The sequence below is a fragment of the Protopterus annectens genome, chromosome 8.part0 (genome assembly GCF_019279795.1).
Source record: "Protopterus annectens isolate FY-2018-M chromosome 8.part0, PAN1.0, whole genome shotgun sequence".
NCBI lineage: Eukaryota > Metazoa > Chordata > Ceratodontiformes > Protopteridae > Protopterus > Protopterus annectens.
The window spans coordinates 1,685,091,518-1,685,115,508 of record NC_056741.1 but is presented as its reverse complement, the minus strand read 5'-3'; the positions used below and the strand labels follow the sequence as shown (position 1 = coordinate 1,685,115,508).

Below are 23,991 nucleotides of genomic sequence, written 5' to 3'. Positions count from 1 at the left end.
TATAGGAATAAATTAGTAATGTCAGCATTTGCTGATGATCTTATTATTTATTGTACAACCCCAATTTCTGATAGTGAAAAGATATTAAATGTTATAAACGAATTTTCAGAAGTCTCTAATTACAAAATTAATTTGGAGAAAACTAGTATTTTCCCGTTAAGAACCCCTAAACCTTTTTCATTAATGTCCCTGGTGGGGAAGATATCATGTAAAGAAAATATCAAATATTTGGGTATTAGCTTCTTTACGGATAATAAGGACTTTTATAGTAATAATATTAAATGAGTATGGGAACTAATAGTAGCTGATTGTGGCAGATGGAGGAATTTAAGACTACCGGTATTGGCAAAAGTATCAATAGTGAAAATGAATATATTACCACGAATGTTGTATATCTTTAGGTCTGCTCAAGTATCAATTACAAAGACAGCTTTTAAACAAATTCATAAAGATCTAGCTAAATTTATTTGGGAGCCAAAGAAAACTAGAATATTGCATGAGAAATTAATGACCCCGAAGAGTAGAGGAGGACTTGAGTTACCGAATTTTGAAGTATACTATTTAATTGTGAATGCCAACAGGTGTTTAAGAATTGCTAATTACGAGGTAATTAGTACAAAGTGGATACCAACTTGGGTGGTCTTGAATTACAAGCATATTCTAGATTGGAACATAAATCCTAAAGCTTTACCCTTTTTGGATAAAAGTAGTTTGATAAAGTATGGGATTATGGACCACTTAAAAACATATGTGTCATCTTTGCAAAATTTATTCCAATCAGTAGGCTTGTTGCAATATATGATGGTTTTTCAGCCTTTCCATAGGAATCCCAGTTTTAAACTAAATAATCAGTTGATTGATCTTAGTAAATTCCCATTAATAGTTAATTTGACTCTGATTGATGTTTTTAATAAATTTCATTTATCGGCTTCACAAGTTAGGCAGGAATTGAATCTTCCTAAGAGTTATGTGGTTGTCATGAGACAAATCAGAGAACTTGCTCTGAGTCATTTTGAAAACTTTAAACCGGTAGTCGGAATTGTGGATAAATGCTCTGAATTGTGGCAGGCTCTCCAACAGGAGGTCAAATTTATAACAACAACAAATAAATTAATTAAAGATTTAAAATTCCAGGGTAAAATTCTGTTATCAGGGTATTGGGTAAACGAAATGACAGTAGCAGATAATCAGGTATTAAAAGCAATTGATTTAACAATAAAATCGGTCTCTTTTCAAAAGTTGATGTATACGCAGTTGATGATTTGGAATAATGCTTATTATACTCGTCTGAGGTTACATAAATTTAATCCTAGGAATTCTCCAACTTGTCCATATTGCACCTATCAAACAGCGGATCTTCTTCATATGTTCTGGAGCTGCAAGTGTATATATAAACTTTGGAACTCTCTTAGAACACAACTACAAAAGATGGGTTATCAAAGTTCAACGTTATCATGGGAATTTATGATTCTACATGTTCCTCCAAGAGAGCTCTCTAGGTCACAAACTATAATATGTATGAATATTTTTTTGCTGATGAAGTTATATATAGCTACAAATTGGTTAGAACCAGACAAGACATCATGGGATAATTTCAAGCTTGTGGCTATACAGCATATATTAGCACATAAATTACTCCTGAAGCAAAGTAACAAAAATATTAATAATCTGAAAATATGGGAAAAGGTTTTTAACATTATATTAGCATAATACTGTTATTAGGAATATACTAAAGTTTGGATTTATATGTGGAGGAAACAATGTTTTGAAAACATGTATGATATGTATGGACGCAAAGTACTTCTACAAATGTTTCGGCTTTATTTTTCTTCCCTGGTGTCTTTTTTTCTTTGGAATAGTGATGATTTTTATATGGAAGCATTTCATGTAGATATTGTATTTAGTTTTGATAGTAATAGTGGTGAATTATGTGTGTGATTTTATTGTATTTTGAAAATATATATCAATAAAAATTTATTATGGAAAAAAAAAAGAAATGAAGTGCCTGAGATGGGTGGTAGGATGCACACTGTGGGACAGACGAAGAAATGAGGACATAACAGGAGAAGCCAAATTAGCTCCAATTGCAGAAAAAAATCAAAGAGAACAGATTAGGATGGTTTGGGTACATGTGCAAAAAATCAGAAGACTATATGGAAGTAGATTTGGGATAGATAGGAAGAAGGCAAGATGAAATGAGGGCATCCAGAAGAGGTGCATAGATTTTTTGAGAGAAGATCTGGGATAGTCAAGCTTGAGTGTTGAAGAAGGCAAGAGTGTGGCATTGATTCGAGAGAGATGGTAATAGTTAACTTGACACCCCACCTCATGCAGAAAATGGGAAAAAGGCTTTTCATAATGAACAAACCAACCCATGTTTTGGCTTTCAAGTTACTACTTTCTATTTATAATTTCACAGTGTTTCTAATGCAAATTATATTCACAATAACATGCATAGCTGTTCTTTTTTTCACAGTGTGAATACATAATGATATGTTTTGCTTTTCTAATGTAAAAGTGGATGATTGAATGTTTTCTAGGGAGAGATTACTTTTGAGATATTATGGGTCAAGGTTCTGAACTGGTAAAATTTCTGAACACCTGGTTTCTTTTTAGAAAACCAACCCTCTAGATCAATCAGAGTAGCAGGTTTTAGCATTAAAAACAAACACAGAGCTGAGTTTCATAACTACTTGTAAAAATATTGATATTTTAGTTATAGTGGATTCTTTGAATAGTGACAGCATAAAATTTCCTGGGTATATAAAGTATGAATATACACACAGAAATAACAGAGGTGGTGGAATATTATTTCTTGTAAAAGATAGGATCATACCTCTCAACCTTTTAGAGGAAGAAATCTGGACAAACACATACATAAAAGTGGGTAAAAGGCCCAAAAATAGGGACACTTTTTAAATATTGCTCTTACAAACTTTGAAGAAAGTTGATAGAAGGACAGGTTTTACATTAGCATGAATTTTCTGAAGGGTGTGAAGTTTGAAAGTCAAATGTCTGTCATTATTTTGTAACTTTCTTCTTTAATGATCTGCCACTAATTTGACAGAAAACCACAATTTATGAAAAATGGACCAAATATGAGGCAAAAATCTGGGCATTCTGTGAAAATCTGTACAGTTGAGAGGTATGGATAGGATTCTTTCTAAATGTGTCCTTATCAATAATTACCTAAATTTCATGATGGTAGATATTATCAGAACCAAAGAAACATTTGTTTCATTTTTTGTTATACAGCACCAAGTATGTATACCACCAAACCGCATTACTTGAACATCCCAAGAATATATTATTTCAGGACTTTGAACTGTTCTGGTCCCTTGCAACAGCAGGCTCTAGTTTTGGTTAGTATTTTCTGAATGTTGTAACTTTCCATGTTTTTTCACAGCTGGTAGAAGAAAAGAGAAGAGGTAAACAACAGACTGATCTAGAAGCAGTTTTCTCTGAAAAGCTAGTTAGTGATAAAACAGTGGGTTAACTTTAGGGTTTTCTTACCATAATACTATAAAACTCACACTAAAAACATAGCTCACGCATTCAAACCATATTATAAAAAGGTACAACAATGGTAAACTAAATTATCCTCAAATAAGGACAGATATAAAAATATAAATCCAGATGAGGGATATGAAACACTGGAAAACTTATTCAGAGATATTGTGGAAACAACAGTGGTAGTTAAATGCAACACAGTTATAAACTTAAATGAAACATCTAATGAGGAGACTAAAAATTAAACTCAATAAAGATTAATGATAAAATAAGTATAGATAGTTTATTGGAACTGAAACCTGAAAAAAAAATGAAGGATTGTTTATTTAAAATCATTAGAAATAATTTAAATAATTTGAATAATTTAAATAATTTTATAGGGTGACGTTATATACATAAATATAGTTTTAATGTATATGATTTTTATGCACAAATTGAATGTAATGAAAATGATAAATCACATTTATTAATGCGTTTATTATTTGGTTATTCTTATGTTGTCATATGCCCTATATATTTTAATAGTTTGAGAGAATTGTATAAGATGTATATGTTAGTAGGCCTTTAAGACAGACTTTTTTTCTGTTAACTATTTATGATTATTTTATTAGATACTGTCTTTGATTGGTTAATTATGTAATGACTAGCTTTTATAATGGGGTATTTCATTGTATATTGAGTTCTGATGAAGTTCAACATAGAATAAATTGAAATACTTAACTTTTTATGTTTTTAGTTTCATAAAAGATTTTTGCAATTGATGTGCATGGCTGTAGAGTTTACTGGTTCTGAGTTTAATGTCTGTTGTAGGAAAATGTTATGACAGTTTTATTATTGAGATTCTGACAAAAACAAGCACAGATGTAAATATGCTAGATATGGATTAATATGGGTTTATTAACAACAGGTCTACCTTAAACAATCTTGTTAATTTTTATGATTAAACTAACTATGGTAATAGATATAGGATTAATACCTGAAGTTATCTATCTGGACCTGGCTAAGGTTTCTGAATTTCTTCCCCATACTGTAGTTTAAATCTGCCCGATTAAAGCAAAAGTAAACAATTACCTAGCTAGATGGATATGACCTGGCTGACTGGAAAATCATAGTGTGTAACTATATAAGGAATACAGTCTCACTACTTATCAATAAGAGTTGGAGCACTACAGGGCTTATATTATTTTAATATTGTGTTTTCAACAATTCCCAAAAGCATATACTGTAGGATGAATAAATATGCTGAAGACTGTAAAAATCTGTTTTATTGCCCAGAATGCACCTGGTATTGACAAATTGAACACTTACATGAAGCAGATAGGAGAATGAGCTAATATAATTGGCATAAAGTTCATCATGGATAAATTTAATAGGATGTATTTTAAAAATGTAATTTAAATAAAACATATATTTAACATCTCTACCTCTAAAGGGGGTAAATATTACAAGGATTTGTGAATAGCCATATCATCCAATGTATCTTTCAGCTCCTATCTTTAATACGTAAGTGCCAAAGTAATGCAGCAGATAGGGTTTATCATAAAAAGTATTTCAGCAAGGGATGAGACATACTTATTGTTATATAAAACTTATATTAGAACAATTGTGCACCATAATAATATATTTTGCACATACATGTTGGCAAAGTGGATGTTCTTGAAAGAATTCAAAGTCAATTTATGGGAAAGATATTAAAAATTAAAATATCTGAATTATAGAAATAGATGCAAACATCTGAATGTGTATATTGTACAGATATATATGCGAGAAATTATTTTTTTTAATTATGGCACAATATTACAGACATTACTCACCATGTAACTCTGTAGAATTTGTAAAATGAAAGGCACAGCAATCTAAGATTCCATACTAAACTATCCAAAATGAAGTCACTCCATTTTTACATAAATCAAAGAATGGCAATATTCTGAAATAAAATACCACAGGGAAGATCAAGGAATGTAGAGTTAAAAATAGTCACTTGGATAAGAAAAAAGGTATTTGACCCAGCTTTATGAGAGTCAGTGTTCTTTGATGGCCTAAAGGCTAAACACTATCTCATACTTTTGAATTTATGAGCATGTTTATAGCACAACTTATGTGGTTAGAATCAGTCCAATGATAATTTAATAAGAAAATCAGACTTGTGGGGAATTTGTCATATATGGAAAGTTATAAAAAGTTAAATAATTTTCTATGCACTAAATGTATTTTAGAGTTATCCTAATCCTGGCATAGCTTCAAGAGCAATGGTCAGTGAAGTCCTCAGATTATCATTATATCTAGATACATTAAATTCATCTAAGACACCAAAATCAGCAATATGAACTGTAGCATAATACATTTTAGAACAAATGTAAGAATGAATTATGCTGGGTGTTCTCCAAGCTCTTCAGTCCCAAGTACTTCCAGACTGCTTTCTTGAGACTAAGGACTTGATAGTCAAGTAGCTTGGATAGGTTATTTTTGAACCTGAATATATTTCCAAGCAAGCAGCTGCCACAGCTTACCTAAACACATCATTCAAAATAGAGCTAAGTAAGAGGGGCAGCTGTGGTGAGGGAATGGAAGGGGCAAGAGATTAAATTAAGACAATTGTTAGGAAGAGGTTTTAGGTTTAGGGAAATTTTCTGTTTACAGAGAGGGTTGATTTTAATTTTGGGGAGAGGGAAGGGAGTTGTAGGGTTAGGGAGTGAGAAAGCTTTTTTTAGGTTACAGTTAATGTTCTGGCAGGCTTATATAGTTTTGCAGGATATTGTGCTGAGAGGGCTCAGTAGTTTTGGTAGATTTAGTTAATGTGACTTGGAGCACTTGGCTTTTGCAGCACAAAAGTATGTCATGAGCAAACAGTACATGAACACTTACAGTAGACCCATTTTTATTTAATGGTATATCCCCTTATCTTGGAACAAACTACTCTTGACAATACATAAGTTGCCAGCAATTAATACATTTAAAATTAATTTAGATACCTGGATAAACTCAAATGTCTATAACCAAACTTTTTCAATGTCAGTATTCCCAGACATCTTTCAGGCCTGAGCACTGTATCAGACTTAGCAAACTAATGAAACTATAGCAGTTGTTTATTTTTTGATGAAATGATGCTTTTTATTATTGGTGCCTATAAGTGGAAAAGTTGTATAGGCCAACAACATTGGGCATCAGCTGTATCTCTAGGTACAAGAACACCAGTCACAGACTGTGTGTCACATTTCGGCTAGCCACTCAAGTGTGTAAAGGTGATTTTGGTCATGTTGACTAATGTCACTAAAAAGTGGATATTTGCCAGTGATAACTGATTATAAGACCTGGATTACTCGAACCTGTACTAGAGATCCATGCTAGTTGTGGGAGGGGGCTATGTAACCTGTTGGTTAGAGTATGAACACCATGAATCCCAGCATCCTTGGGTCAATAAGCAATTGGCTGGCTGGTGTCCAGTTGCCCAGCCTAAGTTACAAGAAGTAGCTCTGTTTAGCAAAGCAGGACAAAAAAGCAATCAAACATGATCATCAACCCCTTTTTCCATTTTCTATATGGGGCTGAGGTCAACTGTTGCCATCTATATCGATTCAAATGCCACTTTCCTACCTTCTTTGACAGTCATACCTGACTATTGCAGGACATCTCTTAAATAATCCATCCATATCTTTGCTGGATGCTTAGATTTCTTCTTGCCTTCTTCCTGTCTGTCCCAATGGACTATGGATTGCTACACTCAATATAGGTTCAATGACAGGATACAGCTAGGATGTGGATGACGTGATGGCAAGAAGTAGGCTGGACATACAAGAGAAATGATGGAAGGGCAGTGCAGCAAAGCCCCTTTCCTTGGATTCCAGACTCTATTACTCATGGAGAACAGTCTCAAAATGTATAGGAATTGTGGTGAAGGAGAAGCTTCAGAAGATAGTGAGGGATGCCATCAGAGTTAATGACAGTCTCATAGCTATCCGCCAGTGCCTCACAACAGGCTTGTAATACAGAGGAAGAGAGTGCATTCAGGCAGCAGTTGCACAATCTACTAAATAAAGCAGGATACCGTGAGTTGGTTTTGATAATGTGGGACCTGAATGCACATATCAGGGCATACAGAGTAGGATATAAGGACTGCCTGGGTTCACATGAGTAGGGTAACAGGAACTAAGAAAGAAAGATCATTCCAGTCCGCTGTCTGGCATATGGCATGATGGCATCCAACAACTTGTTCAGCAACAGAGACAGTCACAAGATCACATACAAGAGTGGCAAACATGCATCTCAGGTAGGCTTCCTCCTAGTAGACTTCCTTATATTAAGGAAAGTGCATTGGGAGTATTATTTATTTATTTAACATTTATTTACGGGGAACGTCCAACTGGGTCAGTGCCCATTTTCAGCAGAGGACTGAAGAGAAAAGCTGCAAACACAAATAGCATACTTACATAATCATACTGATTGCATTAACTTGTACATTTTAGAATAAGATCTGAGTATTTGATAAAATTTCACATTGATGGAAAGGGCAGTTATTTATACATACAATAGTTCAAAGCCATATTGCACAGTAGATACATACATAAGGTTTATGTGAGGAGAGTATATCCAAGAGACAAATGGAATTTAAAAATGATATGATTCCGATAGAAAAACACTAGAGGAAATTTAAATGGGTAATATTATTATAGTATGCTTATTTTGTAGGCCATGTAGAACAGGGATGAGAGAAGAGGAATTGCAGAAGAGGGAAAAGGGGTGATAGAGGACTATATATTAGAAAGTAATATGTGGGGTATGTAGGGGAAAAAGCAAGAGGAGATACAAAGGTTAGGAGAAAGTATAGTTTTAGGAAAAGATGGTAAAAGAGGAGGAAATGGAAGTTAGGTTAGTTGAGTAGAAATAGAGTGATAAGTTAAGGGTTAGGTGGAAAGGGAGTATAGTTAAGGTAAAGGTATGCTAAGTAGGGTGAGGAGGAATAAAGAGAATGATATGGGTTTTTAGAAGGAGTGGGATATGGGCTGAATAGAATTCATAGTAGTTAGTTTTAAGGGAGGAGAATACAGTAAGCATGAGATGATTTGTTTGTTACGAATCAGTCTAGAATAGATTGTCTTTTGGTAGTTTTGTCTATTCTGGTAGAAGTTTGTATAACTTGGGTAAAGCCATGCAAGTTAAGAAATTAGTAGGGTATTCAGAGTTGTAAGAGAACCAGTCGATGTTAAAGTCATCCTTTATAAAGATTTCTTGAGAAAACATTAAGGAAGGCAAGTGGATAATTTCCTGAATTATAGCAAAGTTATTTCCAGAAGGAACCTATAAATATGTATTTATTGGAGTTTATTTTGAGTTTGCCAAATAATATCTCAACATTGTTGAATTATGTAATGCTTGGTTCTAAAAGTTCTAATTTGAAATTTTTTTTATACATAATGGCAATTCCACCTCCATGTTTCCATGTTTGTTTTTCTGTCAAGCCTATGTATGTTATAACCTGGGGGAAAATTTTGTTGTTTATTTCTGGTTTCAGCTGGGTTTCTGTTAGTACTGCAATATTGGGGGAGAAGTGTGAAAGATTGGTGTGGAGCTCATCAGCTTATTAACTATGCTCAAGAGATTGATGTTAAAGCGTACTAGGACTGATCCTTCAGGAGAAGTGTTTATTGCACTGTAGGGCTGTAACATAGGGAAGTTGAGGAGTTGTTGTAGATTGGTTTTTGGGCCAGGATTGGTGGCACAGTGGTGCAGCGGTTAACACTGTTGCCTCACAGCAAGAGGTTCTCCGGTTCGATTCTCGGCTGGGGTGCCTTCTGTGTGGAGTTTGCATGTTCTCCCTGCATTCGTGTGGGTTTCCTCTGGGTACTCCAGTTTCCTCCCAGATTCTAAAGACATGCTTCTGGAGCATTCCTCCCCAGGCCTCCACTGAAAACAGGATCTGTGGAACCTAGTCAGACTTTCCTGGACAACAAATGTTAAAATAAAATAAAAAAAAAATAAAAATAAAAAATATCACTATTATGTTTTAGATGTGATACAAAGTATAAGATTGATTTTGAGAGATTTTTATGAGATAGTTTTACTTAAAAAAAATTTGGGATGTAGAAAATAAACGTGTGCATACATATGGAAAATATCCTATATGAGTAGTGTTAGAGAGGAATCAAGTGGAGTGGGGTGAGGGAATGAAACAGTAGGAGAGAAGAAAGTGTTGGACAGCTGAATGTGATAGGATGTTAGGTGATTTGCTACAAAAAGGAGTATGAGGAAGATTGTATATAATAACATTTTTAGATGTTTGTGACAGTGGGAAGTTTTCATTAGATAGAACAGCGAGGACAGAATTGAAGCTAGAGTGAATTAAGGAAAGGAGGAAGGCTGGAGAAAGGCATGTGGTGTATCAGTGAGTGGATATAGGCTAGGTTGTGCATGGGTGTGGATTATTTGGTAGCATTTTAGATGAGGATATTAGTAATTGATGGGTGTGGTTAGTTTGAAATAAGTTTAGATGCACTGGAGTGGGTCGGACTTGGGGGTAGGGTAGGGGAGTTGAGTGAGTGAGCAGAACCTGACTACCAAACGACTACAGAAAAACTATCAGAAGATCTAAATCACAGCAGGTCAGTACCAATATACCCGGATTGCAATTATCCTATAGTATGAACCTACTAGAGTTAACTCCATGTTTTTTTCTTCCCTACTTACATTGCAGACAGCATCCAAGTGTAATATCAGGCATGCATGTACTTTAAAGCACTGTATGGAAATAACTGCTTTGTTTAGTAGAGTAAGTGTTAGACCAGGAAGGATGATTAGCAAGCTACTCTTATAGGTTCATAGGTTCATAGGTTCATACTAGGCTATCTGCCCAAGGGCATTTACAAGCCTAGCCCATCGTTTTGTGGCTTACGCCACCCCTTTAGTATGGGGAACTATACCCATTATTTTGCTGTGCCTCTGTCGAGCAGTGACACTGAGGTAATCCCTGGGGTATATCTGCGATCTCCCATCCATTGGTCAAGATTTCTCTTGAACAAGGCCAGCGAGGTGCTCTGCCCCACATGTACCGGGATTTTGTTCCACAGCATAGGGAGTCTTTGGGTGATGAATCTATCCCTCCAGCACGTCCTATTAATAGCCGTGTCGAGGTTTAAGTCTCCCGCCCTTGTGGCTCTGATGGATCTAGATTTTTTGAGGTGAAGCATATTCATCAAATCTGGGTTTGACATGGCCTTGTATGTTAGGCAAAGGTCACCTCTGAGCAAGCGGTAAGCGACTGAATAGAGCTGGAGTTCTTTCAGTCGGGCAGCATAGGACATATTTTTGAGACCCTTTATCCTTTTGGTGAGGAACTTTTGTGGCCTCTCCAGCTGCTGCAAGTGTTGGGTCAGATACATTCCGAATGGGGCATTGTACTCAATCACTGGTCTGATGAGTGATGAGTAAAGGGAGACTATGACCTCCCTTGATCTAGATGAGAATCCCTTCATGATAAGGTGGGCAATGTAGAAGGTCTTCCTAACTACTTTAGCTACATGGGTGTCGAATGACAGACTACTATCAACCTGGGTCCCCAGGTCCCTGATAACTTCTTCTGTGCTCAGTGGATTGCCACCTATTTGGTAGCTAGGTAACCTTGTTTTTCCCGAGGGGTATGACTATGCATTTTTTGGCATTTAACTTTAGGCCGTGGCTCTGGCACCAGTTATCCGTTTCTGTGAGACCCTTCTGAAGGATATCTGTGTCAGATGTGTTTTCTACTATGGCGCCCAGTTTGCAGTCATCTGCAAACTTTGTCAGCCATAACCCTCCTGTGTTTGCTTTTACTTCGGAAAAGTAGATGCCAAACAAGAGTGGGCCCAGGACTGAGCCCTGTGGGACACCACTTGTGACAGGCTTTGAGTCTGACATGGCGCCAGCAACTCTGACCCTGTGGGTTCTGTCACTCAGCCAGTTTGCAACCCATCTTGTGATGTATGGGTTAACATTTAAGCTGATGAGTTTTTCAATGATACCCGAGTGGGGTATTGTATCGAAGGCCTTAGCCAGATCGAGGTAGGCTGTATGGACTGCCTTTCCCTCATCAATGGCTTTGGTGACTGTTTCAAAAAGTCAACCAAGTTTAAAAGGCATGATCTGCCTTTGACAAAGCCAAACTGGGTTGGATCCAAAGTCTGCAAATTCCCTATGTCTTTATTTATGAGGTCCATTATGATCCTCTCCATGGCTTTGCAGATAAGGCTTGTCAAGCTAATGGGCGGTAATTTCCAGGGTCGGTGGAGGCACCGCCTTTGTGAAGTGGGACCACAGTTGCAGTGCGCCACTCCTGGGTGCGTATCCAGAGGTAAGACTTTGATTAAACAGCTGTCCTAGCTGTGGGTTTAATTCCTCATTGAGTTCGTGGAGCACACAGCCGGGGACACCATCAGGTCCCATGGATGCTGTGTTTTTGGCTTAGGAGAGAGCAGTTCTCACTTGGGCGCTGGAGATGTTTGGGGCTGAAATCGTTTGGTATAGATATCTCTCCTCTTGGGGGGAAGGGGGGGGAGAAGTTTGCACTGTACCTGTCAGCCAGTATGTTGGCAATGTCTGTAGGATCAGTAATCTTCTCATCATTTTGTACTAGTTCTGAGCATATCAGGGAGTTTCTCCTAGGTTTCTAACATAGCTAAAGAAGGCCTTATGATTGTCTTTTGAGTCTTTAGCTATTTTTCTCGAAATTTGCTTTGGATGATTTTATGAGAGCTCTTAGTTTTTTACTTATAGTGATCAAGGGTGTCCTACCTTTTAAGGATTTTGCTCTATTTGGAGTAGCTTTCCTGATTTTGTTATTTATGGCTGGGGTCCACCAGACTGGCGGTGCCTTTGGCCTTTAAGGATTTTGCTCTATCTTGTAGCCTTCCATGCAGCCTGCAGGTGCTGGTAGAAGGCACTTGTAAGTGATTCAGCTGCTTGAGTACTGCTCTCTCCACGCCTGGGGCCTTAAAGGAGACCACTGTCTTTTTAGAAGTGTGAAGTCGGCTTTTGAGAAGTCCTTTGTTGTAGAGTTTATTTATATGGCTGGGGTCCACCAGACTGCATTCGTGTGGGTTTCCTCTGGGTACTCCAGTTTCCTCCCAGATTCTAAAGACATGCTTCTGGAGCATTCCTCCCCAGGCCTCCACTGAAAACAGGATCTGTGGAACCTAGTCAGACTTTCCTGGACAACAAATGTTAAAATAAAATAAAAAAAAAATAAAAATAAAAAATATCACTATTATGTTTTAGATGTGATACAAAGTATAAGATTGATTTTGAGAGATTTTTATGAGATAGTTTTACTTAAAAAAAATTTGGGATGTAGAAAATAAACGTGTGCATACATATGGAAAATATCCTATATGAGTAGTGTTAGAGAGGAATCAAGTGGAGTGGGGTGAGGGAATGAAACAGTAGGAGAGAAGAAAGTGTTGGACAGCTGAATGTGATAGGATGTTAGGTGATTTGCTACAAAAAGGAGTATGAGGAAGATTGTATATAATAACATTTTTAGATGTTTGTGACAGTGGGAAGTTTTCATTAGATAGAACAGCGAGGACAGAATTGAAGCTAGAGTGAATTAAGGAAAGGAGGAAGGCTGGAGAAAGGCATGTGGTGTATCAGTGAGTGGATATAGGCTAGGTTGTGCATGGGTGTGGATTATTTGGTAGCATTTTAGATGAGGATATTAGTAATTGATGGGTGTGGTTAGTTTGAAATAAGTTTAGATGCACTGGAGTGGGTCGGACTTGGGGGTAGGGTAGGGGAGTTGAGTGAGTGAGCAGAACCTGACTACCAAACGACTACAGAAAAACTATCAGAAGATCTAAATCACAGCAGGTCAGTACCAATATACCCGGATTGCAATTATCCTATAGTATGAACCTACTAGAGTTAACTCCATGTTTTTTTCTTCCCTACTTACATTGCAGACAGCATCCAAGTGTAATATCAGGCATGCATGTACTTTAAAGCACTGTATGGAAATAACTGCTTTGTTTAGTAGAGTAAGTGTTAGACCAGGAAGGATGATTAGCAAGCTACTCTTATATACTGGCTTGAAAATTTAAAGTAAGACAGACTAAAGTATAGTGGGAGAATGGAGAAGAGAACCTAGCAATATCATCCCAGCTAGTGTGCACAACACTTCTTCAGCTTCAACTCAAACAAAGATGTGAACTTAACAGCTGAATCACAAGGGAGAGACATATATATATATATATATATATATATATATATATATATATATATATATATATATATATATATATATATATATTTATATATAGTGACAGAATGCACTTTCCCAACTTAGGGTAACATTCCTTTAGATGTATTGTGAATTTTGACTCAGCTTTAAGGCACAGATGAGGAGGAAATCTAAAGTGACTGAAAAAGTAGAAGAGGAATGGAAAAGAGGGAATACCTGTGGTTAAACAAAGAGCTATCTTTAGTAATATAATAATTACAATTGCATACAATAAAATCATGTAAGAATATAGTTAGACCATTAGAGTTTTCAGCAAATAAATGAAACAAATGGTAGCTTATTAAAGTAACTTAATTCAAGCCATAACTGCACATATTACCGATAGCAACAGGGAAAATTTAGGTGCATATAACTATGGGTTGCCCAACACCAACTGGCAGAACTTTTGCAGTTTACAAAGCTAACATAATACTTGTTACTCACTAGTAATAATTACATGCAGCAAATATGTAGGCAAACAGACAAATGTAATTCAACAATATAAACTTAAATGGTGAGCACACTACTCAAGGACGCATTATCACTATTGCATCTAAGACATTATTTTAAAAATGGTGCCTGTTGGGTCACTGCTATTAAAAGATTCCATACAGATGTTGGGTAGGAAGAGACAGGCTGCAAATGTGAGCCACACTCCATCTTGGGAGAACTGCCACAATAAGAGAATAAACAGAGAACCTGGCCACCAAAAGACTGCTGAAAAAATATCACAAAATATAAATTACAGTAGGTCAGTGCCAGACTGCAATCAGACTACAGCATGGCCCAACTAGAGTTGAATCCATGTTTTTTTCTTCCCTACTTGCATTGTAGACAGCATCCAAGTGTAATATCAGGCATGCATATGCCTAAAAGCACTGTATGGAAATAACAATTTTGTTTGGTAGAGTAAGTGTTAGAGCAGGAAGGATGATTAGCAAGCTACTTTTATATACTGGCTTAAAAAGTTAAAGTAAGAAAGACTAAAGTATAGTGTGAGAAGTGGGAGGGGAACCTAGCAATATTGTCCCAGCTAGTGTGCACACCAATTTTTCAGCTTCAACCCAAATTAAAGATGCTAACTTAACAGCTGAATCACAGGTGCAAAGGCATACATAGTGGACAGAATGCATTTCCCTAACTGAGGGTCACTTTCCTGTAGATGTATTGATAGTTTTTGACTCAGTGTCAGAGCACAGGTGAGGGGGAATGGGCGTGGATTGGAAATGAGTCATCTAAGTGACTGTAAGAGGAAAAAGAGTAGAAGAGGAAGGGATTAGAGGGAATACCTGTGGTTAAATGGAGAACAATCCTAAGTAATGTAATTACAATTATATACGGTGTTTTATGGCAACCAGTTTGGAAAACCATGTATCATTGCAAGAGAACAAAATGTAACAAATATCAGTTTTGCAAAGAAACAGCAGGAAGGACGTATATTAAAACAATAGACTGTAACACAACATGAATTTAACTGACATTAAATGCAGAGAAAGACTGTAATACACTTCTAACAATTCTAGAGATACAACAGTAAATGCAAGATCACAGATGCAAAATGTTATCATTAAATGATCAGAATAGTGAGCATTTAAACTATGAGTGCTTAAAATAAACTAAAATAGTTTGTTAATATAGTTATAGAGTATTCAACAAATAAATAAAAAAAAATGGTAGCTTATTTAAAGTAAGTTAACTCAAACCATAACTGCACATATTACCGATAGCAGAAGGGAAAATGTATATATGTGTAACTATTGGTCGTGCAACTGCAACTGGTAGAACTTTTACAGTTTACAAATCTGACATAATAGTTGTTGCTCATACCTCTCAACTGTCCCTGATTTTCAGGGATGTCCCTGATTTTGACTCAAATTTTAACTCTGTCCCTCTTAATCCCTCCTAAAACTAGTGACTTTTGGAGGAAAGGTGGTGAATTACATTTAATGAATAATGACAATAAGTAAGAGTTATAAACCTCTTTTACTTCAGAAAATGTCTATTAATTCATATGCTCTGATTCTGTCAATGTTTCAAGTTAATAGCACTAATATTTTAAAAGTGTCCCTGATTGTCCCTGATTTTTTTCTTGACTTGTCCCTGATTCTGTTGAAATTTGTCCCCAATTGGTTAAGAGGTCTGTATGTTGCTCTCTAGTAATAATTACCAATGTATTGTAGAACAGGTACAGAAAACATGCAGGCAAACAGACAAATGTAATTCAACAATGTAAACTTACATGGTGAGCACACTGTGCAAGGGACGTTTTAAGGACTACTGCATTTAAATCATTATTTAGAAATGGCACCTGCCAGGTTACTGTAATTAATAAATTCCATATGGATGTTGGGTAGAAAGGGGTGGGTCGCACACGAGTCACACTCCATCTATGGAAAATCATGGCAATAAGAGAATAAAACAGAGAACCTGGCCAACAAAAGACTGCTAAAAAAACTATCAGAAAATCTAAATCACAGCAGGTCAGTGCCAATATACATAGACTGTAATTAGACTATAGCATGAACCAACTAGAGTTGAATCTGTTTTTTTTTCTTCCTTACTTACATTATAGACAGTGTCCAAGTGTAATATCGGGCATTTATATACCTTAAAGCAATGTATGGAAATATAACTGTTTTGCTTGGTAGAGTAAGAGAGCAGGCAGGATGATCAGCAAGCTGCTTTTATATACTGGCTTGAAAATATAAAATAAAAAGACTAAAGTATAGGGGAGAAAGGGGGGCGGGGTAACCTAGCGATACTGTCCCAGCTAGTGTGCGCAACACTTCTTCAGCTTCAACCCAAGTTAAAGATGTTAACAGCTGAATCACAAGGGTCACATTCCTGTAGATGTATTGTGAGTTTTCACTCGGAGCACAGATGAGGAGGAGCACTTAAAGTGAATAGAAGACAGAATGTACTTTCCTGACTTAGGGTCAAGTTCCTATGGATGTATTGTGAGTTTTAACTTAGTGTCAGAGTATAGGTGTGGGAGAACGCTTGTGGATTGGAGATGAGAAATCTAAAGTGAGTGGTGAGCACCCTGCACAAGGAATGTATTAGGGACTACTGCATCTAAATCATTAGTGGTAGAATCAGTGATTGCAAAATCATCACCAGTGAAATACATGGCCTACAGCATAAACCACTGGTTGCAAGCAGTGGTCTGGGAAGGCATAAAGGGACTAGACTGGAGACCTGGAAGTTGACTGGTGAGAAAGCGCAAGAGTTCAAGGAAGTAGTGAGGGCTCTAGCACCTTAAGAAGAAGAGGAAATAGGTGGAGTTAAAAAATGGCAGCAGCACAAAACAGCATTTGTGAGGATTATAGAACAGATATGCCCCAAGCATAAGGTATGGAAATAAGGTACTTAAAGAAAGATGGTGATGACATGCAGAAGTCTAGAAAATCATGAAAAGAAAGGAGTGCAAGTAGAAGTGGGAGATAAGAAAGACTGACCAGGCTATGAAGCAGTACTATTTGGTTAACAAACATGCTAAGAGAGCAGTTGCAATTGCAAAGATCAAGGCATCAGAGGCTTTTAGAAAGTAGCTCAGCAGATGACACAAAGAAACTTCACCAAGTTGTAAGGTAAAAACAGAAAGATAAAGAAGATAGCAGTCAGACACTATTCAATGGGATGCCAGCAACAACCTGCTCACTAGTCCACATGACATCAAAGGCAAATGGAAAAAAGTACTTCCAGCATCTTCCAAATGAAGAAACATCCATAGAAGCTGTATTGTCCCACACCCAGCCTAGAAGAAGCAAAAAGAGCACTAAGAAAAATTAAATTAGGGAAAGTAACAGGCTCAGATGAGGCCACAGCAGTTATAATCAAGATACTGGGTGAGTTAGGAGAGAAATGGCTCCAGGCAGTAATCATAGGAAGATGGGGGAAAGGTGTATCTCAGATGATAGGAGAATAAGCATTCTAATGGCAATGTACAAGGGCAAAGGGGTATTCATAATTATAGGGGTATCAAACTCTTATCACACTACATGAATGTTTTGGAGAGGATGATTACAAGCAAAGTAATAGAATGTAAGATCAGCAATTTGGATTCAGAACAGGATACAGTATAGCACAACTGACCCAATGTTCTGAATTCAGAACAGGATACAGTATAGCACAACTGACCCAATGTTCTGAATTCAGAACAGGATACAGTATAGCACAACTGACCCAATGTTCTGAATTCAGAACAGGATACAGTATAGCACAACTGGCCCAATGTTCTGAATTCAGAACAGGATACAGTATAGCACAACTGACCCAATGTTCTGAATTCAGAACAGGATACAGTATAGCACAACTGACCCAATGTTCTGAATTCAGAACAGGATACAGTATAGCACAACTGACCCAATGTTCACAGTGAGTCAGATAGTTGAGAAGAAGCTAAAGATGAGGAAACAGTCCAACTGAGCATTCTTAGATTTGGGGAAAGCAATGTCCCAAGAATTTGGGCAGTTCTGTGATGGCTCATAGTTACAGAAACATTGGTAAAACTAGTACAGGTTATGTACAAGAACCAATGACACAAGTATGAACAGTGCTTGGTCTCACACTGTGGGTCCCAGTGGGAGTGGGTGTGTGTCATGGTTCAGTTCTGTTGGTGTTCTTAATGGTGATGGACTACATTAGCAGAGAGGCTGGGGTTGCTGCATACAGATGGTGTAGCAATGAAGGCAGACTTTGAACAAGAACTTCAGCTAATGACAGGGAATGGAATGCAAAACTGGAGGCACACAGGATGAAACTGAGTACAGATAAGACAGCTGCAATGGTAACAAATGGGGAAATCAGAAGAAGCTGAGTATTTAGATAGAAAGGAAAATAATGAAACAGGTTAACAACTTCAGATAACTAGTAGGGCTGTTGAGAAGATTGGAATTCTGAATGAGGATGTCAAAGCTAGTATCAGAGGGGCTGTAGCCAACTAGCTCAGAGTGTCAGGGGTTGTCTCTGACAGGGGAATGTCAAAGAAGTTGAAAAATAAGTAGTACAAAATGCTGGTGTGACCAGTACTGCTGTATGGTAAAGAAATCTAAGGAAACTAGAAGAGATGGAGATGAAGGGTCTGAGATGAGTAGTGGAGTACACACTGTGGCACAGATGAAGAAATGAGCATAACAGAGCACAAGGCCAGGTAGATCCAGTTGCAGAGAAAGTCAAAGAGACCAGATTATGATTATTTAGGCACATGAGCAGGAAAAGCAGTGGTGAAGAATATCTAGGAAAGATAGAAAGAATGCAAGAAGAAATGAGGGCATCCAGCAAAAGAGATGGATGGATTGTTTAAGAATACCTGTGTTAGTCAGGCATAGCTATTGACAAAGGTAGGAGAGTGGTACTGAATCAAGAGCGATGGCAACAGTTGATGCAACTCCCCAACTCCGTGTAGAAATGGGAAAAAGAAGCTGATGATGAGTTGCAGTCTTGGGTATATCTTATGTGCAAGTGTCCATCTATAATCCTGTAAAAGATTTTGTTAAGTACTATGAAATGTGGAATGGCATATGACAAATTGTATGTGACAAATGCAGTATTTCATGAGTATTTCATTGAGTTTTACAGCTACTATGTTGCCTGTTAGGCATAGTCAACTTCAGGTAAGTAAGAGATATTCTTCACATGTTGAGAATATGTCTTTTATTTTATAGTCATTACATCATAAATATGAATTATGCATATTTCAACAGTCAGTGAACTATTAAATATGAACAAATACTCTTCGCCAAGTAACACAGCTTCATCATAATTTTCAGATATGAGATGAATTAAACATAAAAGCATAACATTAGTTTTATAGAAAAATGAGATAAACCTGTGAAGTCTGTACTTTGTAGTGCATTATATTTTTTTCTACCTGTCCTACATCCTTTTGAATGTGCCTGTGGATTATATCACCAAAGTAGTTTCAGAGATCTTGGAAGTTAGTCCAAACATGTGTGTATCTCCTCATTTCAACTCTGCCTTTTCTGTTTAACATGCACCTACTCATCTCCCTGACATAATCTTTTGCAACACCATCATATCCCTGTCTCTTTTGGTCTCAGTAAGAGCCTTGTGTCCTTTTCCTTATCTGATGTTTTGAACTGCACAAAGTACTCACCATAGTGGGCTCAAAACCCTGTCTGCTGGATTCACTGCCTTTTTAATTCTGGTCTCTCTCGCCTTTGAAGATACAACTTAAGAAGCTCTCTGTTTGCTGCTGCAACTGCTTTCTGATTATGCTCAAAGTACACCGTAATCACATCTGTAATCAACATCCTCACATTCATTCTGCTCCCAGTGCTCCAGCACATCTGTAATCAACACCCTCACATTCATTGTGCTCACAGTACTCCAGCACATCTGTAATCAACACCCTCACATTCATTGTGTTCCCTGTGCTCTGGCACATCTATAATCAACACCCTCACATCCTCTTCCATCTCTGTTATTGCCAGTTTTCTCTCCAGCTGATATTACATGCTGACATTGCTATGGCCTCGGTGAAGTACTTTACATTTTTTCTCTGAATATCAACTGCCAACTGCTGCCCAATTGTACCTCAACTACAGCAATTATGTCCATTTCTTCAGCCTTTGAAAGCTTTTGCTCAGATTTTCTTACATTTTCCACCACAAAGGCATTGGATCTTTTTTCTCTATTTCCTGTACATGTGTCTGAAAAATACATACCAAAGAGTACTGGATCTAGGACAGACATCTGTAATATTCCTCTAATCACTTTCTTTTTTTGTAAATCTGTCCCTATCACCAGTACATTATGGTTTCTTCCATTCATCCATGCAGCTATACTTTGCCTGCCCCCAACCATTTCAGTTTTCCTATTAGCATCTTGTGGGACAGAATGAAATACCTTGTTGAAGTTCAGGTAGACTCTCTACTGGTATTCCCCCCTGTCAAGCTTAGTCATAAAACTTGATTGCAACTTCCTTTTATCCATGAAACCATATTGGCTGATGTCCTGAAGTTGCTTCCAAGCATCCCTTCTTGATTATCACTGTGAATTTCACTGCCATCATTGTAAACTTACAAGGGTTGTAGCTCCTTTTACATGGGTACCAAGCATGTTATCTTCCAGTCCTTTAGCATTTCTGCACTATCCAGTGATCTGTTAAAGTTTTACATTGGTGCTCTACCAGAGCACACTGGCCTATATTATATTAAAGGGGGTATGTCCTTGTTTTTCATCATCCCTAAGAACAGCCAATTTCTTCTGCGCTTCTTTCTTCTCCTTCTCCTCTAGCCTGGTAACTTTCCATTGTGCTCACCATTATATCCTGCCTCCTATTCAGCATGTGCCTTTTGTGAAGACTGAAACTAAATATCCCTTCACTCTGATATTTTTCTTTGCCTTCTGTGAGCTCCTTCACATCTGCTTAGCCTTGCCAGTTCGACTTCTGGATTCCTTCTTTCTCCCACATAACCAAAAATGTTTTCCCTCATGATGCCTTCAGCTAACTCAGTTTCATTGTTATTGTTTACTGCCCCATCATCTTTGTTTCCTTTTCCCTAGCCTCCTGAAAATGTGCTGCCCTCACTTCCCTAACACATTTTACTTACCTCTTGCAGGTCTTATCTTTTACGTTAATTGTTACTCTTATATTACTATAGCCCATGGCCCAAAGTATGCCATCCATGATGGAGTTCAATAGCTTGCTTTTTCACTCACTTTGTCCCCACTCTTTTTCATCCATAACAACCTTCCCCAGCACATTAATTTTAGCTGAAAATTTTCTCCTCACTATCCATCCACGATACTTCCATACCTTTCTCCTAGTAGTGACCAATCCATAGATCCCCACTAGGCATGTCCTCTGAAATTAAAGACACTAGATCTGTGCCTAATAAAGCTGTATGTGCCTCCTTGCTGGCCTGATTTACTGTCATACAAGACATATTACTAGTAACAGACAGCAAGGACACTTGACATTAAATAATTACTAATAATTAAAGTTTTCCCAGACTTAAGCCTTTTCCAAACGCACTGCACCATTCTGCCTGCCTCGTGTCTAATAACACTCATTACTCACTTCATTAACTAGATTTACTTTCTGTCATGTACCAGATGTTTGACCAGGCTATCTTAATTTTAAAGCATAGGAAAGTAACAATTCACATTGAAGCATAAGAAAGTGGCAATGTATGGCAAATAAAAGCTCACTAAAGCATTAAATGAATAAACAAAATAGCAACAATATTTATCAAACCCAGGCAGTATTTTCACTGGCCCACTGGTGCAGAGGCATCGCTCTATACTTGCTGACCTGATTTCATTTAACAGCTTGGAAACTGTGGGGCCTTCTCAGGGAGGGAGGAGTGAGTGTGAATTTAGGCTGACAAGGGAGCAGTGATTGGCTAAATGCAGCTGTCCTTCTTTGGAGGGAGGAACTAGAGATTATCCTTTGCAGTGATTGTAACAACTAACAGTGCTGTACACCACAGCATAGCTCCATGTGTGCTAGATTGTTCCTTACAACTGTAAACTTTCAATTCTCATTTGAAGCCTACTCACACTGGGATCTGTCTCACAACAGGTGGGATGTGTTGCTGTTTACATGGTCCCACTGTAAGCATGCATGTCCCTGAAATGATGTCAGGAAAAAAAAAGCACTTTTGTGTCTACAAGCATTTCCATGGGTATAGCTGAAACAGGTTGACCTGAAGCATAAAAATAAATCTGTTGCATATTTTTGATCATTATATTACATATGATGTACAGCAAAATGTGCCAACTTTAAATATGAATATTTGTTGCATTTACTTTTTCTACTGACTGCATTTCCCTGAAGATTAAATACAATGCTCAAATATGACAGCAGTAACATTGGCATGGTAGTTAAGTTTGGATCACTTACCTTGATTAAATAATGGAAGGCTGCTGAAGAATGCAACATAATAACTGATCTCAATTTTTTTCACCTTTACAGGAATACCTGCTATAGTGACTCTCATTATTTTGCTCAGTAAAGGTTATGGAAAATATGAAGTCAAAACCAGTCAAAGTGACAAGAAAACATCTATGTGAGTAATTTTAGTACTGATTATTTGGGGAAAATATATTAAAATAATCCCATTTTTTTTGAAGTCTGCAACTTTGTATTAATTTAAAATGCTACTTCTTCCTAATAGCAAATATTCCATGTTGTGGTTGTCATGATCATTTATCCATTTAAATTATATGCCTGAGTAGTCTGGCTGTGCAAAGGTTGTTTTAGTTGATATCTTATTCATGTATTTGACAGCTGTTTACTGAGATAGTATGACTGTGTGGAGTCCATTTTCTGCAGTGCCTTATTTATTTTAGTCCATCTTAATGTTAATAAAACTTGAGTTATGCATTTTTGGGATTGGGAACACTAACTAGCCTATGCTTTGGATAATATTAGCATTCAAGAGGTTACTGTCACTTGAGATTTGAGTATAAAAATTGAAATCCTTTTAAGCTTTCATCCTCATTTACTGCATATTGTTAGAATGTGTTACTTGGAAATGAACAATATTTTAGAAACATTGTTATTAGAGATATGACAGTCTTACTTCCAATCTATAAAACTATAGTGAGGCCTATCATAAAATATTGTGGGTCAATACATGTGCACGCTAGACTGAAAATTATACAAAGGTATTTCAGTAGGAAGTACATGGAATGTTGGGTAAGAGGTATTATGGTAGAATTATGGTGTTAAACGTGTTTACTATTAAATCTAAATTAGTCAGTGGTGATATAATTATTATTTATAAATGTGTTAAAGATAGTGGTTTGTGGAATGTGAATGAGTATTCACAGAAGACTATACTGAATACCATGAACAATAATTATTTTGTAGATAGTTTAACAGGTAAAACTACTGTTGGAATAATTCTTTTCATGGAAGGACTTGTTTGTAGTGCAATAATATACTACTTTGGGTTAGGAAAATAGGATCCATTAACTCGTTCAAAATTAAGTTAGATCAATGGTCAAGTTCACAGGGATTTAACTCAGCTCTTTATGGTGGCAAGCTCTTTAAAGGCCTTTCTAGGTATTAAACTTGACTTCCCTAAACATTGGAACATTTGATCACTGGGATAATCTAGCCGAGTGACCTGTTTTCAGGAGATGACTTATTTATTAAGTTAACATTGATAAATGTGATAGTCTGGCTAGGCAGAGCTTGTTTTCTGCACAGGACATATTTATTTAATTAACACTGATAAGTTGGATAGTCTGGCTGGGTAGAG

The 23,991-nt window shown here is 36.9% G+C and overlaps 1 protein-coding gene across 1 annotated transcript in view; it reads left to right on the top strand.

Annotated features, from left to right (window-relative positions):
• The first annotated feature begins 20,821 nt into the window (after nt 1–20,821).
• LOC122808529 (adhesion G-protein coupled receptor G5-like) overlaps nt 20,822–23,991 on the top strand; it is a 192,185-nt gene continuing 189,015 nt past the window's right edge. Inside the window, exons 1-2 of the mRNA XM_044079484.1 lie at nt 20,822–20,939; nt 22,698–22,791. Coding sequence (XP_043935419.1) covers nt 20,822–20,939; nt 22,698–22,791 — 212 coding nt within the window. The remainder of the gene's footprint in view (nt 20,940–22,697; nt 22,792–23,991) is intronic.